Source organism: Drosophila montana, unplaced genomic scaffold (genome assembly GCF_035044405.1).
Source record: "Drosophila montana isolate Dmon_TW-CO22-7 unplaced genomic scaffold, ASM3504440v1 contig_2581_1, whole genome shotgun sequence".
Classification (NCBI taxonomy): domain Eukaryota; kingdom Metazoa; phylum Arthropoda; class Insecta; order Diptera; family Drosophilidae; genus Drosophila; species Drosophila montana.
Window position 1 is genome coordinate 1,050,116 of NW_026997444.1, and position 18,227 is coordinate 1,068,342.

Here is an 18,227-nt window from a genome sequence, read left to right on the forward strand (position 1 = left end):
CAAATCATATCTCTCCTTTTGATCAGGGTCAATAGCCCATTCGATCTAGCCATGCCCGTCTGTCTGTCCTTTTATCTATATGTCCATCTGTCCGTCTCTATGAAGGCTTCGATCAAAGTGCGACCGCGATGCGGACGTGTGGCCCTCTTCGTAATCGTCGAGAATAGAATAGGCGGCCGCGTTATTGAGGTGCACCCTAAGGAAAGCACCCCCATGTGGGCGGTCCCTCGACCGGCGTTTTCATTCCGTTTCGCCACGCTAGCATAAGACCATTATTTAACCACTTTTCTAATAGTTTTTAAATCGAACCTCATATCTATCTATGCGCTCAATAAACTTCAACCACCGCAAACCTTATTTTCAAGCACAACAAGCCAAAAGTATCCGTAGCCTAACCTAAACTGACACAACCCGCAACAACCATACGCAAGCAATGTCAACTGGGCTGCGCCAGAGTGAAACTCTCCCCTGTCTAATTAAAATAGGATTAAGTTGAAAAAGACTTAGATATTTACAAACTTTATTATATGATATAACATTATATTACTTAATTAAACTTACATGCTATTCCTACGTTGTTAAATCAATGGAAATTACTCTACCAGACGAGTTAAAGGGTTGCACAGTTGAAAGATTTTCAAAATCAATGGTGTCAGTTTGAGTAATACCTGACTTTTCTGAACTGGCTGCACACCAGTCAGAAACAGTCACTATCCTTTTTGACAAATTACAATTTTCTTGATTATATGAATGTGAACAATTATTTGCTGGACTTAGCGCTTTTTCTGAGCTATTTGTTTTTGATTCAAGACTAAATGTGTTCAGTACTGAGTTAGTCTTATAGTTGGAAAAAATGTAGACAGATTGCTTTAATGGCTTAAGTGAGTTATCGTCTGTTGATTGTGAATAACCGGCTGGGGAAGTCCATTCAGTTTCTCCTATATGATTATTTTGCCTGGCAGCAACTTCCTTATTATGCGATAATGACATTATAGTTAACGTATCTCTATTTATAAATTTTGACTTATCAATTGACGGATCGTCATCATCGGACGAACACAAATCTATTGTGTCGACAACCACCTCGGTTGAAGGGGAAATTCTCCATTGGGAGTTAAGTGAAGTATCGCGTGTTAACCTAATATTAAGTTTAGTGTTGGTAATAGGAAATTGATCTCCGATGTTGTCAGTCAGTTTTTTCAATCTGACCGAAATTGGACGGCATTTTTTAATCAAAGGAGAATTGAGAAACAAAAAGTTTTGCGTAATGTCCCTTCGTTGCAAAAACTGTCGACGTGGAAAAGCATATATGTGTGAGCTAAAATCTTGCAATTTTTTGAATGTAATATGTATGTTATTTGTACAATTTTTTTTTTCAAAAAGTTTATGCTTGCAACTTGATTTTAATAACAAGGGTGTGTAGCAAAATCTATCTAAGCGCTCTTGTCTTTCGAATACATATTCCATAGATATTGTCTGTTTTATTGACGACAGTAATTTCTGTCCAGCTGGAGATGATATTGGGATAAATGAACATCTGTTAAGTGAAGGCACAGCTCGATTTCTCCGTGCTGAAATGCGTCTATTTCTGTTTGAAGTCATCATAACTAGTTCTTCACTATATAAGTTGGTTCCCTGTGTTTTTTTTGAGTTATTATAATTTGTTGCTTTAGATTGAAGACAAAAATTAAGAAGGAACGCATTCCTTAATTCAATGTTTTCATTTTTAGTATCGATTTTGCTGTCTGGTTCCGGAGAGTCGCATAAAATCACATCATCCTCCATATTACATATTTTTTCATGTTCCTGCAAATAAAACGACGTTAAATTAAATAATATGTTGAATGATCCCATGGCACAAATTTAGATTTTTCTTTCCTGCGCCAAGGCAGGTTCATTGAAGCCTCCAAATAAAGAAAATACTTTTATTTCTGTAGTAAATTTATTTTTATAAGTTGAGGTGAACTCCTCCGTGTGGTTGACCGCCTTAGCAATTCTTCTCTGGACAGTAAAACGCAACATCCCATTATTTTGCTTCAATATTGACCGATTGTTGGATTTAGAACTGTCTTTAAAAGTAATAGATGTGTGAAATGCTTTAGAATGAGGCCGAGTTTTGTAGAGCCTGTGATGACAGGTCTCCCAAAGAAGCTTCTGGAAGCCGACTTTTGCGGACCTTTCTTCTATGAGTCGAAAGTTCGTACCAGGCCGCCCATGAAGTTCTACATAAGTGTGTTTATCTGCTTCACCAGCAGGGCAGTGCATTAAGAGCTACTCAAGGACGTATCGACTGGGTTATTTTTTGAGTTTCCAAAAACAGTTCATTGGTACTTGTGGAAAACCCAGCCAGATGTGGTCTTACAACGCAACAAACTTCGTTGAAGCGAAGAACGATCTGATGTTTTTGAAAAGTCTCCTGCTAGCGATCCCTACATTGAAGAGGTTCATCTTTTCTGTTTCGCAGATAATATAGATTGGAAATTCGTCGTCAGCTTCACTAGACTGATCTATTTGAGTTTATACTAGTAACACATAATTTAACTCAAACCATGTAAATACACCTTGAGCAAGGATTGAAACGGAGTTTAGATCTGATTGATGCCTCGGAACTTCATTCCTATTTGGACTTAAGGAGCTGGAGCAGTCTACTGCGTTATGACATTAGACCAATAATAGTCCGAGTCGTCTAGGCTGTCTTTCCTACTTATCCTGACTTACTTTATTTAGGTCAAAAATAAATTTGCCCTATAACCCATCGCCGTAAGAAGTTTCACAAAAAGGTAGGAAACAAAGGGATTAGTCCCGTCTGTAAGGCTTTACTGTCATCAAGCCCAAGTACGGCTGATAAGCCTATTTGAAACATAATGTCAATTGCAACGAGTAGTCAGGTAAACATGAAACTTGCAAAGCCTCAACAGACTTAAGCGTTAAGCCCAAGGAACTTATACTAGCCATTAACGTTAAACTCTGTCAAAAGTGAGTCTACCTTCTCATTCGATAATTTTAATAGTCAATAATTCCAGCCCGTAGAAGATTGAAGAATAAACTTTAGTCAATTTTAAATATATAACTACTAACTCCCGCGTAAATTTGTAACTCCAACAGTATCACTTCATTTAACATGTCGATACCTAATTCGCAGCCGCAAATCTCAAATATATATAAATATAAATTGCTAATTTGTAACTCCAACAGTATCACTTCATTTAACATTTCGATACCTAATTCGCAGCCGCAAATCTCAAATATATATATTTTTTTTGGAGCATTGAAAAATTCTTTTTGTTTTTTACTGTTAATTCGAGAAAATGCGGTTTGAAAGAATATAAAATATGAACTAAAATAAATATAATGAACTTACCAAGATTGCTTCCGTGGAATATAATTCGGCATCGCAATTATCGCAAAGATAAATATCGAACGGAGGTGGTTCGACCATCATATATTGTGAATCTTCACCTTGTATATCGGTCTTATTTTTGTGCAGCAGCAAACATTTTCTATTTTTATGTTGTCGATCATATGACTGCAATCAAGTAAATTGGTATATAAATTAACTCTTAAGCTTTTTAGTAGAAAAATATATTGTTAAAATCATTGGCGCTGCCTTTTTCAACCTTAAATTGTATATCAGCAAGCTCAGTAAATTAAAAACAGGTCTTCTAGCAGTTAGCTAGCGGTATCGAGTAGAAATAAAAATGATTCAAAATCGATTCGGACTCGATCTGAAATTTATCTGAATTTACTTTTCAAACCTAGTCGAAAATTGGAAGAAAATTCTCAATAGAAGAGTTCGAAGAAATAATATATCAAGTTCAATTTAATTTATCCAAATGGATATAAAACAAAGGTATACAAAAACGAATTAGACTCATTAGACAGTTATTGGGACAACAAATATACTCTTTTTCTCTATGTGAGCAGAGCATAAAAAATGCAATGGTATTAAGTCTTCCAAAGCTTTCCAAAGATAACATTTCATTTTGGTCCGAAGTATAATATTTTAATTGTTTGTCAACTTTATGTTTCAATTGAAAAATCTTACCATGTTTTCGTTTCGAAATGTCACCAACAATTTGTTATTTCGTCTATCGTAAAGAGATGTAGTAGAATTGTAGTTGTTGATAAACCTCAAGCTTGCGTGCTCATATGCGGCTAAGTCATTACAGAATCGTAATAAAAATAGGCTTTTGTGAAATTGATAACAAATAACTACAATCTCCTTCATTTTTTCCATCCAATTCTGTAAAAAAAAAAATGGTTAGGTAAAGCTAAGCAAACAACAAATACAGGTTAGATATAAACTTACCCCAACAAAATGTTTTGGTCTCTTTAACGGAATGCCAAATGAAGCATTTTCTGGCCACCACTCAGGCTCGCTGCAGTCTATTTTTTTTGGTAAATTTATATGTCCCAAAGAGCATTGTACCATAAACGGTATAAAGTTTTCTAGTTGAGATTCAGTAATTTTTTCCAGAGAAGTTGGATATCCATTTGCAAACAATAGGGGAAGGTTTGATATCATGTTCTGTTGCGATTTATCAGACTCGTCCATTGCCGCTAAAAATAAATTTAAATAAACTATAAAGCGAAAAAAGTATATACTAGCGGGTTTGCGCCGGCCTTGCCCGATCTCAAAGATCTTTAAAAAAGAGGTTTAAACCGATCGGACGGCAAGCAAAAAACTTTCATACAACCGTTTTTCCCGCCAATTTACCACTTTTGCGGGCGAAATTTCACAAATCGCTGAAACACGTATTCATTAAGTTCTTATATAGAGCTTTGAAAATAAGCTTTAATCTAATCGGACACAACTAAAAACTTAACAAAAAAAATCTTAGAATCGCACTTTCCACCGAGGAAGCTTTGATTTTATTCATATAGATCATTAAAAATGAATGAACGAAACGTCACCCCCCTTTCCATCAATGAGTGATGGATTTTCCAAAATGTGCGAAACACGCATCATAAAATATCGATAACAATTTTCACCGATTCTTTGCTCGTTAATGTCTATATTATTGATTTCAAGGGTCTAGCTCCTATTAGGTCCCGAGATCGACGCGCTCATACAAGTGGACATGGCTAGATTGACTCGGCTATTGATGATAACCAAGAATGTGCTTAATTAGGTCGGACATTATATCTGCCCGTTACATACATTTGCACAGAGTTTTTATACTTTTAACTCATTTTCAATGAGTTTATGTTAAAATGAATTTGTTGATGAAGGCCAAAAATTGGGAAAAAGCGCAATCGCCTCACTAATTTTCAAATATATTTAAGGGGTGTTTAGTACATTGAGTCAAAGATTTGGTGGGTGCAGTTTCATTTTAAACAGAAAGAAAGACGTCCTGTGTTCAACTCAGCCACCTGATTTGCCCTCAGCATTGGCGAAAGCTCAGTAAGTTGAGGTTAACCACGACAGGAACGTGTTCGCAGCTACTTTCGCTACGGGCCTAGAAGAAAATGCAATCAAGGCCGATTAGCGTCCCCAATACTAGCAGCAAAAGAAACAGCAAAACTATTCTCAGCAATGTCAAGGGAGAAGCCGGGCTTTTAAGTAGGTGGGCCAACGTCAGTCCCAGTAACAGCGGCCAATGAATGTAGACCCATCTACATCCAAGTACAGACAACCTATTACCAAAAGCCTACCGGAGTAAGCTTACCGCGAATCCCAGTAAAAGGTCGAACACCTCGAACCGCATGACCGGTCCAAGGAGGAAAAGGGTATAACGATGGACAAACCGAGAAGGCATACAACAAGTCTGCCACCGGGGCACTCATTGATCTCGAGGCTGAAGTCGAGCCCAAGTACGACACCGATGACCTCAAATTATATCAAGCCTAACAATTGGGTAATGGACGTAATCCCAGCAGTAAAGAAAAGCTTCTTGAATATGTTAGAAGATAACAAAAAGGCTTTCGCAGACCCTAACGAGTCGCTGCCAAACAACGGTATTAAGACAGACCCCGAAACAGTTAAAGCAATTTGGCAGTACCTTAAGCCGAAAACTCTTTTTGCAGTCAGCTCATTTCTGGACCTGGCCTGCTGTCATGGGTGTTTTGTTCAGGACTTTGCAAAGTAGCAAAGCCAGTCTCAGACATCTTAAAAGAGGATACTGGGTCCATCAGTAAATATAGGTTGGAAAAATTTTACATCTAACTAAGCGAAGTTTGACGCAATGTGTTTGAAAGACTCTGAAGCATTTCAGCGTCGTACAACGTTATGTAAATGTATCCCGACCATAAAAATCCTGTTGACCTGACTACTGATGCGTCAGATTACGGCAATCGGGCAGTTTTTTCCCAAAACGGGTGACAAATAACAGTGATCTCCAAAAAGTTGAAAGACAGGGAGATAAAATACGCAACTAACAAGCATGAGTTACTAGCCATGGTTTGGACCTAGGAAAAGCTTTGTCACTACCTTGATGGTGTGAGACATTAACTTATTCACGTTTGCATTTTCGGAAGCAAACCCTAACGCGAAGACTAAGCGCTGGAAAGCTCGCATTGACGAGACCGACCTAAACCTCCAGGCTACGATGCAGTTAAATAAATATAAAAAAAAACAGGTTGACGTTTTCCACGACCCCTAGTACATTGCAAGCAGTAGCTACCAAAATCCAAAAGGCTCAAATAACCCAAAATCAAAGGGTCAACCGGGACAGGCAGAAAAAGGGTTTCATACAGAAAAACCTCTCGATGTACAGACTTATGACGGACAAGAAAAAGATAACGGGCATGGTCCCACAATTTAACCTCGGAAATTGTTAAAAGTAGACACAGGACACGTACGAGACTTGTTGTCCGCTATCAATGTGCACCATAGGATCGCAAGAAGTTCGGACTTCTTGGGCACAGCTTTAAAGGTGATTACCGGCACCCCCGACGCGGACGACTGACAGAACATAAGAATTACAGAGTCACAGTTGATTTAGACACAAATAAACCGTTCAACAGACACAGGCCATTTGTTAAAGCTGGCTAAAAAAGAGTAGGTCGACACGGGTCACCTGTACAAGACTGTTATATCCAATGATATAATTCATTTCACCATCGAGTATCCTAGACTAAAGTTTATATGCAAGGGTGCGACGGACGGCTCGAGCGCTCAGGGTCTACATTCCAAACACAGCCAAGCCACCTCGATCCGGTAACCTTGGTAGATGATGGTGTCATTACCACCACCATCCGGCCGACCACTGACAGCTACGATGAAGGCATCGAAACCAGAGTAGCCGGGACGAACATCGTCCCATTTGATCGCTACGCACTGGTAAACGACTTAAGATTCGTCAACCGCAATTGTTTCCTAGTGTCGCATTACGTCCGCCGCTGAACCTTAGCGGCCACAACTTGGTGCTCAACCTCCCGTATCTGTACCATCTAAGCGAGGAGAAGTTTAAGCGATAGCTATAATATTACTTATACTTGCAGATCAAGTATACTATTCTGAAGACTAAAAAGAGATTTGCTGTAAAAAGATTTCAATTTGGATTTTTATCGATTTCTTGGAAACAGGCAAGTTATCGATTATCGGAAACTAGAACTTGCGAACAAAATTTCAGGACTAGTTCCTTGCATTCATACATACGGACAGACTGATGGACATGGCAAGTGATAGTGATCATGTATATATATACTTCATGGGTTCGGAGATGCTCCAAATACATTACACCCTTTTTACTCATTTACAATAGGTTTAACTACCTTCCACCGTCTGAACTGCTTGCTATATCCTATAACCCCACAGATAAGTAACTAACTAGATCAATCCCGAGCAGCTGCACCACCTTGGTCGTGGTTTTCTTACTCTACATGATCATTTGCCTTGTTCAGCGCCTTCTGAAGATCAGACGCCAAACCGAGCTGGCAGATTCATTACAACTATCATTCCAGAAATCCAACGACGGCCTTCAAAGTAGCTGGTCGGTGTGAAGTACCGCGCGCTGAGGGACCAAGCTAAGAACGCTCACGAGACGCCAAGTCAGCGTTATGCGGGGCCGCTTTGTGGGATAGGTTTAGGTTATGTTAAGTTCAGTTCATATGATGTAGTTCACAGGCATTGACGACTAAGAACAATTTTATAGCACGTCGACCTCGCTACTTTACATACTTCTCTTCCTCTTTTAAGTTTAAACAATTTAAACTTCGCCCACCTGGGGCAAGAAAACTGTTGATATTTATATCTAACAGTTTTAGAGCTGGTTACTTTTGGCAGGTAGACTTTCCATGACGACCAAGAACCGAGTCGGAAACATTGCAACCACGCCCCCCGAATGGAAAATATTTTCAATTTCTATTCAAAGGACTGCACGAAACCAGTTTGATACTGATCTAAAGGTTAGGTTTGAAATCATCAATTCAATAATCAAGAATTACTTCGCATATAGTATGCTCCATTCGCAACACTAATTTTAATTATATTATATTTTTCCAAGCTTATGGGATGTGCAATTGCTTCCGAAAAACATTTAGGGCCATTCAGTGGAGTGCCCGCTGGTCTAAGTACTGTCCAGAAAGATTTACAAATTAATTTGTAATAGGCTGCTTTAGCTTGGAGACGGAGATCACAGCAGAAAGCACTTTCACGAGCACAAAGTGGCAGTCAGGCATGTAGTGTTAACGCTCTAAAATTTGCGTTTATAGTTTCTCGCACATTATTTTTTTTTCAGAACCACCCTTCAAAGCTTATGCCCGCACCATAGCAGAAAAAACCACTGGGAATACTATACGAACCACACATATGTTAAATAAAACCATGAAACCACATATACATCATTTACACAGACAGATTAAAAGATATAACATTCCTGTAGTTGAGATTAACTTGTTATGGGTGAGTATATTTACATGCTAGATACATAAATATTATCGCTTCAATTAACGTATTTAAAAAAAAATTGTATATGTACGTGTGACTTATTATATAGTTCACTGCTACAAACCAAGCGTTCAATGTACAAAAATTACTATATATTAAAATGTATTGAAACTGCGAATTACGAAGACAATCTTTAGTTACGGTTCACAGCTGAAGAACCAAAATTTTATTTTCGACTCTACCAATTGAATTTACTTCTATGTTGTGAATATGCGCAGCGAATGAGTATTGCAGCACAATTGGAATGGTGGAAATAGAACAAAAATACAATAATGCAGCATTTGACTTTGATAGTCGATAAAATATAGTACATTTTCTACATAAAATTTAATACAACATAATCAGCCTGCAGGAACGTATCAATTGCGAAAAGCATGTCTTTGGGGGATATATTATTTGGTTGTTTTTATATTAAAAATTTTTTATATTAAATTATACCAAAACAAAATGAGAATGAAACAAGTCTGCTCTGTTTTTTGTGCATATCTCTTAGTTTTTAGAAGCAGCAGTCACCACGTAGCGTGAGTGACTGGCAACATCTGTATAGTTATTACAGGTTAAATATATTTAGCTTTTTGAATTGCGCCTTCTCCCCTCCACCATGTTGTGTTTATGTGCTTGTATTTTTAATTCGATTGGCTGAAGGTATTTGCAAGTTAAGGCTTAGAGGTAACAATAGCATTTTTAATATTAATTTTTATATTGCTGGTAAATCAATTTACCATCAAATGGGAAGTAATAGTATGAAATAAAGGCGACTGCGTAACTTGAGCTGCATGATGGAAGAAGGTTTAGGAGAACACTCTCCTAGTTATTCCCAGACTTGTTAATTTTTGGAATTTGTTATGAAGCGAATAGGGTCGAAAGTTTTGTTGCAAAAGTATTGTTTGATAACTTTATCGGCTTTAGTTTAAGTTCAGTGAGCTCCTAACGTTGAACTTAAAATCTTTTTCATTATTTATTTTTAAATATTGTGTATATCAATTAGTATTTTTTGTTGTGCGCTGAACTATATAATGTTATATAAATAAAAAACGAATCATGAGAATAAACAGAGCTTACCTTGACAAATTTTACAGGACCCTCTGAAAATTCCGGACGATGCATATGGTAGTTTTAGTATTAACGATTGCTTTTATGGCTACATAATCAAGATGCACTGTCAGAAACACTTTTCAATAAGCTCTGGGAGTTGCAGGATAAACATGTTTTAGTGTTCAAAACGTCCAGTTTCGTTTGTAAAACCATCTTTCTTTGCTACAATACCAGAGATGAGGACGTGAAATTCTTCTTAAGTCCCGAGCACACCAACTTGGGACTTGGGTTAATGATGACATAACATGTTAAGAGTGGAGAATCGCTTTGCAATTTTAAGTACACGACTTTCTCTTTAGGAGTTAATTGCGCTGAGGGGCTCCATGCATGTGGATAATGTCCTTCCGAGGGCACACCCCACAGAGGAGTCCCGTTTAAACATTGGAAATGAAATGCAAAGCTTCATGTCAATCATCTACTGTATTCCGGTTCCCTCGAAATAGATGATGAAAGACTTTAGGTATTCGATAAAACTGCTACGTCAGACGATTTCTCTTTCATCCTTTCCAACATTATGTAAATCCTTTTCTGAACTTCGAAGCTTTTGATACAGTCGGATGGTTGGCTCCATTCATTGATTTGTCGCGCAAAAATGTACAGATGAAATATTCAAATGCAGGATTTTTGGTTGCACTAACTAGACTGGGATGATCGACTACCATCTAACATTTTTCAAAGGTAGCAACAGCGCAGCTATTTATGTTTGTTTCGAGTTCGCCCAACATATGTCTGTGAATCTGCTTACAGCCAAAACCCGAGTAGTTTTTGTCAAAACTGTGCCCCTTTCTAGATTACAACTGTGTGTTCCCATGCTCCTTTCCGAGATGGCCGCTACTTCCCTGCCGAGAACACGGTTGTTTAGCTGGATGGTGGTGGAGGACAGCACGGGTTACCCGCTGATCTGCGCAGAGGATCCGTCACCTCCAGGTCCAGTACTACCTGAGCCGGACACCCCATCGCCCCATGACGCCATAGCGACGTTTTGGTAGCAGAAACCCGACTAAGGACCGTCCGCGACAGAGGGCCTAGCTGCGTTCGAGCCTTTAGCATTAGCGAGGGGAGGAACCTCTGTTCTGGCGTCGTTTCGCTACCCCCAGCCTTAAGGTAGATTTGGATTTGCCACTAAAACGCGAGTAGCTCTTGTCAAAACTGTGTGCCTTCCTAGGTTGCAATTGGGTGATGCAATGCTTCTTTCCGATGTGGGTAAGTCGCCAAAAAGCTGCTGCCTGGAACTGAAAGATAATTAACATTGGTGGCTTGAATTAGAATAGCTGCAACTACCAAGAGATAACTGCCCGTATCCGTGGAGTCTATTTCAGAGACCCAGCTAGGGCGACGTCAAATTGCTGGTTTAGCTAATCTTTTTATATCCCTAAACTCTGTTATTTGGTATAGACCGTTTCCAATTCACATAACTCATCTTATGGGCTTATGGCATTCGTCTGCCAGATGGATCCACGCTGGATGTAAGGAAGGCCCTGGGGTTAGATGTTGGCCCAGCTGGGAAAGTGATCAGCATTTTGTTGCTTATCGTGCCCTCTAGACCACGTCATCCTAGGGATGGATTTCCTGTGTGCAATGGGCACCTTACAGCGCTGTGGCAACGCCGAACTGGTCCTAAAGACGGTGGTGGGACCGATCAGGGGCCCGAGATGGGCGAAGCACCGAAAGAAGGCCTCTCACGTCAGGAAGAGGGAGTGCCTGGGTAGCGATGGTTAGAGCTACAACAACGGCTCAGGGTTGATCATATAGGTGGCATGCCAAAGGACGGAGGAAGTTGAGGCAAAAGCTGGTGTCAGCAGATCAGGAGCAGCTACCAAAGTAAAGTAGTCAAGGGCACCCTGAGAGTCCTAGAGGTCCATCTGCGGTCGGAGTAGTGTTCGGCGGACATGAGACGCATGTTTAACCCCTCATAGAGGAGGCAGAGTGGCCGGAGGATATGGATCCGGAACTGAACGAGTTCCTGGAATCGGAACTAGCACTCTTCGAAGGTCTGCAGGAGGTCTCGCACATCGCAGAACATAAGATCTGGTGGAAAGATGACAAATCATTTAAGTAAAGGTACTACCCAAAGAGTCCGGCCATGCAGATGATCTTATGCAAAAAAGAAAATGGATGTTGGCATGCGTGCATCGACTACCGGAACTTAATGCGCACAAAATTCTGGATGCTAACCATTTTCCTCGGAGCAATCACATCCTTGAGCGGTTGCGTCACGCCCGATTTATCTCTACCCTAAATTAAAAGTGCGGCTAAGATACCAATGACAGCCGATATTAGATAGTAGGGAATGTACGGCATTGACGGTGCCGGGGAGGGGATTGTTCCATTGGCGGGTGGTGCCATTTCGATTCATGTGCGACCTTCCAGCGGGAAGGTAATAGGGCCGGGGCGATAGGGGCGACATGAGAACGACTCGTCGAGAATATGTGGGAAGTAGACTGATCAAGAAGAAATGCAGCTTCTTTAGGCAGAGACTAGTCTACCTCGGGCATGTAATTCGCGGGGAGGGGATACGTACCGTTTTGGATAAGGTGAAGGCAATACGTTGCCTTAGGGCCCCAGCTTATTGTAAGGAGTTGCAACAATGTTTTGGGATAGCTTCGTTGTACAGGCGTTTCATGCCCAACTTCGCGACTCATGTGCAAACGCTGACGGCGCTTCTAAAGAAGGGTCGGAAATGGTCACGGGGTGAAGAGCAGGAAGAGACATTGCGTCAGTTGAAGGACAGCTTGACGACTGCCCCTGTGTTGGGTTGTCCGGACTTTCCGCCCAATTTGTCTTGCAGACTGACGCGGGCGTCAGTATGGCGTCAGTATGAATATGGCCTCGGTGCAGTGCTGGCACAGACGATAGAGGAGCAGGAGCGGGTGATAGCACACGCGAGTTGGAAGTTGTTGATGACTGAGGTGAACTATTCTGCCGCCGAGAAGGAGTGCCTGGCGATCGTGTGGTCGATCAGGATCACCTCGCACTCAAATGGTTCCCTCCGGGAGGATCGCGCGGTGGGCACTGGAACTGCAACAATTCCAGTTTGATGTCCACTACCGACGAGAAAATCTCAACGTCGGGGCTGATGCACTATCAATCCTCCAGACACCTGTCAGCAAGCAGTGGTGGCCGAGTCGCCCTGCAAATGAGTCGCTAGTATGCTTGCCAGGATCGCCAAAGAGCCAGCCGCGTTGTCCGACTAAGTAGAGGAAAATGGGCTACTGTATAGATATTTGGGCCACCGGTCGGATGACGAGGAGTACATTTCCTGGAAACTTTGCATAGCCAGTGGACAACGGCAGAGGGTGCTGCTAGAATGTCATAAATCTCCCGGGCACCAAGGCGTGAGGAAAACAGTTTTCAAGATTAGCGCAGAGGTACTACTGGCCAATTATGTTCCGCGAAGTCTGCCAGAAGTTGCACATTCTGCTATTCCACTAGCAAGCGTCAGTTGTCTGTAACATATGAATGGCTAATATACCGCTTCTTTAAATAAACATCTGATCTGTTTGATTTGATTTACGTAAGCGCCACAAGGTTTTCTTCCCAAATGTCAAATAATATGGCCTCATTGTAGGGGCTACTTATTACATGTTAAACACTTTGGGATTAGTACATTTTTAAATTTTAATTTAAGTTACTGCTTACCTTATTTGCTATATCAGATGCTTGGTAATGCTACTCTCATATTTTAATAATTAGTACATTTTTAAATTTTAATTTAAGTTACTGCTTACCTTATTTGCTATATCAGATGCTTGGTAATGCTACTCTGATATTTTAACAAGACATCGATACCAAATCAGATAAATCATCGGAAACACGAATTACTTGGGGCTTGTTGTTGTTTTTTATGAGAAAATGTACAGGCAACATACTTCACATTCACAAAAATTTAAGAAATGTTGATAAAAGAATTAGGCTACAATTCGCAATCATTTCTAACTGAAGTAAAATAGTAAAGTTCTTATTATTGGATATAGTAAAATAGTTCAACGAGATTCTAAAATTAAATCTATAGTCTTGGTCTTGATGGTCTTAATTCTATTTAAATATTTTTAGAAACGTGCCTCTATTATCAAATTAATTTGATCCTTCTTACTTCTATTTATGAGCTACCAATCTATGATCAATATTATTTTTGGGAAACACTAAAGATGTTTCATGTTATATTTTTTTGCTTTGACAGCTTTTAGAAATAGATGTTAGCCAATTTGCAACAATTCTCCATACATGTATGTATGTATAAATAGCGAGAAAGTAAGGTTATCTACGGTATGCCGGAGATTTAAAACCCTTGCAGACATTTGCCTTACGGGTTTGCAGATATATGAGAATGGTAAATTGGAAAATACAATATGTTGCCATACAAGAACTTCATTTTCGACCGATCGTTCCTATGGCAGTTATATGATACAGTATAACGTATATCAGATTTTAAATACATATATGCAGGGAGCATAGTGTAACTTATAAATGCTTAGCTTGGTCAAGATATTTTGAAAAACAAAAGATTCCCATGCAGCAACATAATTTTCGACCGATCGTTTCTATGGCAGCTATACGATAAAGTGGTCCGATGTTGATTGGTTTTTGTAAGAGACCAGTTCGCATATAAACAGACAGACTGGCCCGGCTATATCAACTCGGCTATTGATGCTGATCGAGATTATATATACTTTATGGAGTCGAAAATGTCTCCCTCTAAGGGCCCCGAGCTTCTTTTACCCACACCATATCCAGATGAGTGTGTCTTAACCGATCTTGATGATATGGGTAAAATTAGTTGGTAGTTCCAATGGATTTATTGATTTAATCTATAGCAATGTTGCAGAGGCGGGGAGATAGATATATCCATTTAGAGAAAGATAATTGATTTATATATATGTATATATACTATTATAGAAGCTCTTAAATGGATAAAAACTCTATTTTTTAGTATATATATATTTTGTGCATATATTAAATGAAATATTTTTGGATTTTCCAACATTTATTTAAAATATGCTATGTATGCAGTCTTTTACTCTTACTCCCAATGCGCATGCCTGATGTCGAGAAAAAAAAAAGTAAAACGGGATTGAACCAATTTTATAGCAAATTACGTGACGAAAATTAAAGTAACAAATGTCGGGATAAAAACATTAAACACATATCATAAAATGATTGAGTCGCAAAGCTTTCGAATTGTACTTTACACTGTGTATATTTGTAAGTTAGTTTTTGATTAATGAAGTTTTTTCTTCACGTTCTTGTTGTGTTTACATGCATAAGATAATAAAACAATTTTTTAAAAATTTGCTTATAGTACTTTTTAGATTAGCACTATGCCAGCGCGACCACTTTGGGCCAAGAATTAATATGACGGACATGCTTATGCTGGAAGAGAAAGTCAATGGTTTCAGTTTTAATGAGGAACAAATAGTCAAGTACCGAGGACCCTATTTTGATACAACTGCAACAAAAAATGTGACATCTCTTGTTGGTAAAACAGGACATCTGAACTGTCGAATCAAAAATCTCGGCAATAAAACGGTTAGTTATTATTGCATACGAAAGTTCTTTTAATAAACGTTCTGAAATTAAAGGTATCTTGGATAAGACATAGAGATTTACATCTCTTAACAGTATCTGAAAGTACTTACACATCGGATCAGAGATTTAATGCAATCTATAATAAGCAAACTGGTGACTGGTCATTACAGGTATGTAAAAACATTGCAATCGTGCTTCAATTTAAATTTAAGAAATTTTATTAACTCTGCAATTGTCAGATACTTGGAAATTAAAACAATCTTTATACAATTATTCAGTTCCTAAACACATCTTTCCGACAAAATGTGAAAAAAATACTTAATTGTTATATTTCAAAAAAATTTACATTTACTTACTATGTTCTGCATAAATGGCCTTAATCCTATGTCTCAGAAATAGATGGTCAGAATTGTATTGAAACGTAGGTGCATTTAGTGTCCGCGCAGTGAGATCTTGTTTCCGTTGCCAAGCAATCAATCTATATAGAAATTATCTTCTTTGATTGTATCCTTCGTTTTTTGTTATAAAAACACGAATGTTTTAAGTCAACTTTACTAATTTCTTTTTTTTACTTTTCAGATTAAGTTTCCACAAATCAGAGATTCTGGAGTTTACGAATGTCAGATATCGACGACACCTCCAGTTGGATATACCATGATCTTCTCCGTTGTAGGTATGTTCTTTGTTGGAAAAGCTTCTTCTGATAAAAAATATGTAAACAACAAATGCAGTCCGATGCCTCGACTGTGTAATACTATGTACGGGAATATATTCTGTATATTCCTCGAAAATCAACAGCGTCGAAAAAAATGTCGCGTGTACGGAAAATCGATCGGACTAGCAGACAAACCGACTTTAAGACGGACATTTTAAAAAACCAATAACCACTTTTCAATTTGTGAACCCATTGGGTACGAATAAAGTTTATAGTATACCGGTTCCCCGTGGAAATAGCCTGCACTTTTTAGAAAGATACGCACTCTTATCTTTTTAATTGTGTTTAAAACTCACTTATTATTATCCTTACAGAACCAATTACAACTATTCCTGGAGCTCCAGAGTTATATATAGATTTGGGATCTACAGTTAATTTAACTTGTATTGTTAAACATCTTCCTGACCCCCCTCTTATGGTTCACTGGACTCACAACAATCAGGTAAGTGTAAGCAAAATATAAAATATGCAACTATAATATATACAACGTATGCACAAACCAATGGCCTATTTCAATGTTCGATTGCATTTTATACCCTGAGCCCATTGAAAATGGGTAAAGAGGATATAATAGGAATCAACTCCGACCAAAAAAAATACAAATATTCTTGATCATCATTCAGCATCAATAGTCGATTCGATCTAGCCATGTCTGTCTAATCGCCCGTCTATCTGGTCCCCCTAGTGCCCGCGCAGTTCGAGTTTGTTTCCGATAAGCATCGATAAAAATCGATATCGAAATCCTGTTTAAAGCAAATATTTTAGGCTCTGAAGGAAACGTGGCCGTTGGCGTCGCCAGTTTGGTGTTGCGTCTGTCGAAATGCATTTCTTGGGAACCAACGAACTCTATTGGTTCCGCTAATTTCACAATTAAGTTCCTGTGCCATTGTTGTGCCGAATTTGCGATCGCTCGGTAGCTGGCCAGCAAGCGCGTTGACCTCGTATGCACCTAAGTTGCATACTCAACACCTTTATGTCAGCTTTTCGCAAATATTGGTATTTTGGGTAGCTTAGGTGTTAACTAACTGTTAATAACCAGATAGATCGTGAATGCTCCAATGTTTTTTTATGCTGTTTTCCGGGGGAGCTTCTGTTTTGTCAACCTTGGCTGGGCGCTGTTCGTTGCTAGTGGGAGTGGTTGTTAATTAACTTTGATTCATCATCGATAGAAATGTTAATTAAGAGCTTCTTTTATAATTTATTTTCTTTTGGAAAAATATTATTCTAGTTTCTTCTTCAGATATTATAAAAGTACAAATGTAAAGCAAGGTTTATATTACCTAAATCTTCTGTAATTTAATCTATTTTTAAGTTTAATTGTGTGGTAAGAATATTTTGGGAGTACTATCGTTGGTTATCTTATATATTCTTTCTATACTGTCTTCAGTTATTAAAACTTGTTCGTTATTATTTCTCTCTTAATTGTGACATAGTTATTTAATTCTGATCTTCTCACAAAATTACCTTATTTAGTAAATTCTATAGATTTTCAACATTAATGAAGAATTAACTATTTCAGGAAATAAACTATGATTCACCAAGAGGCGGGGTATCTGTTATAACCGAAAAAGGTGACATAACGACTTCTTATCTACTAATACAGCGTGCTCAAATATCTGATTCTGGCAAATATTCCTGCTTGCCGTCAAACGCGAATTCCAAATCAGTTTACGTTCACATATTAAATGGTAAAAAGATTTTCTAAACAATTTTCTCTCATAACAAGAATATTTATTGTATTTGCTTTATATAGGCGATCACCCGGCGGCAGTCCAAGGAGCGAACTTAATCAGAAGCTTAAGTTTGAATGCTTTAGTATTATTAATGATATTCGCACATCTTTAGGCTCGAAGTTTTAATCAAAATATTATTTATATTTGTAAATATAGTTATTCAAAGTACTCATCAAAAAAATAAATTAAAAATAATAAATAAATAAGTGACCAATTTAAAAAAACACAAAATCGATGACTTACTTTATTAAACGAACAACTCACTTAT

The 18,227-nt window shown here is 38.5% G+C and overlaps 2 protein-coding genes and 1 long non-coding RNA gene across 6 annotated transcripts; 1 reads left to right on the forward strand and 2 right to left on the reverse strand.

Moving 5' to 3' along the window:
• Positions 1–492: 492 nt before the first annotated feature.
• ova (ovaries absent) lies at positions 493–9,082 on the reverse strand. 2 transcript variants are annotated; one of them, XM_064683119.1, is made up of 5 exons: positions 8,955–9,082; positions 4,310–4,560; positions 4,046–4,243; positions 3,362–3,526; positions 493–1,806 (listed from the first exon to the last, which is right to left on the reverse strand). In XM_064683119.1, exons 2-5 carry the CDS (start codon positions 4,553–4,555, stop codon positions 571–573), a joined length of 1,845 nt encoding a protein of 614 aa, XP_064539189.1. In that variant the 5' UTR covers positions 4,556–4,560; positions 8,955–9,082; the 3' UTR covers positions 493–570. The 2 variants fall into 2 exon arrangements, with proteins under 2 accessions (XP_064539189.1, XP_064539188.1); XM_064683118.1 differs by having other exon boundaries at positions 8,922–9,064.
• dpr21 (defective proboscis extension response 21) lies at positions 8,827–18,159 on the forward strand. Of its 2 annotated transcripts, none has more exons than XM_064683122.1 (7): positions 8,827–8,845; positions 15,285–15,511; positions 15,565–15,681; positions 16,091–16,184; positions 16,541–16,668; positions 17,746–17,914; positions 17,980–18,159. In XM_064683122.1, the coding sequence occupies exons 1-7, from the start codon at positions 8,842–8,844 to the stop codon at positions 18,069–18,071; spliced, it is 831 nt and encodes a 276-aa protein (XP_064539192.1). In that variant the 5' UTR covers positions 8,827–8,841; the 3' UTR covers positions 18,072–18,159. The 2 variants fall into 2 exon arrangements, with proteins under 2 accessions (XP_064539192.1, XP_064539191.1); XM_064683121.1 differs by lacking the exon at positions 8,827–8,845 and adding an exon at positions 15,038–15,187.
• LOC135428974 (uncharacterized) lies at positions 11,693–14,142 on the reverse strand. 2 transcript variants are annotated; one of them, XR_010436361.1, is made up of 3 exons: positions 14,047–14,142; positions 13,714–13,921; positions 11,693–12,013 (listed from the first exon to the last, which is right to left on the reverse strand). It is a non-coding gene; the product is annotated as an uncharacterized LOC135428974 (long non-coding RNA). The 2 variants fall into 2 exon arrangements; XR_010436360.1 differs by lacking the exon at positions 11,693–12,013 and adding an exon at positions 13,520–13,556.
• Positions 18,160–18,227: the final 68 nt, after the last annotated feature.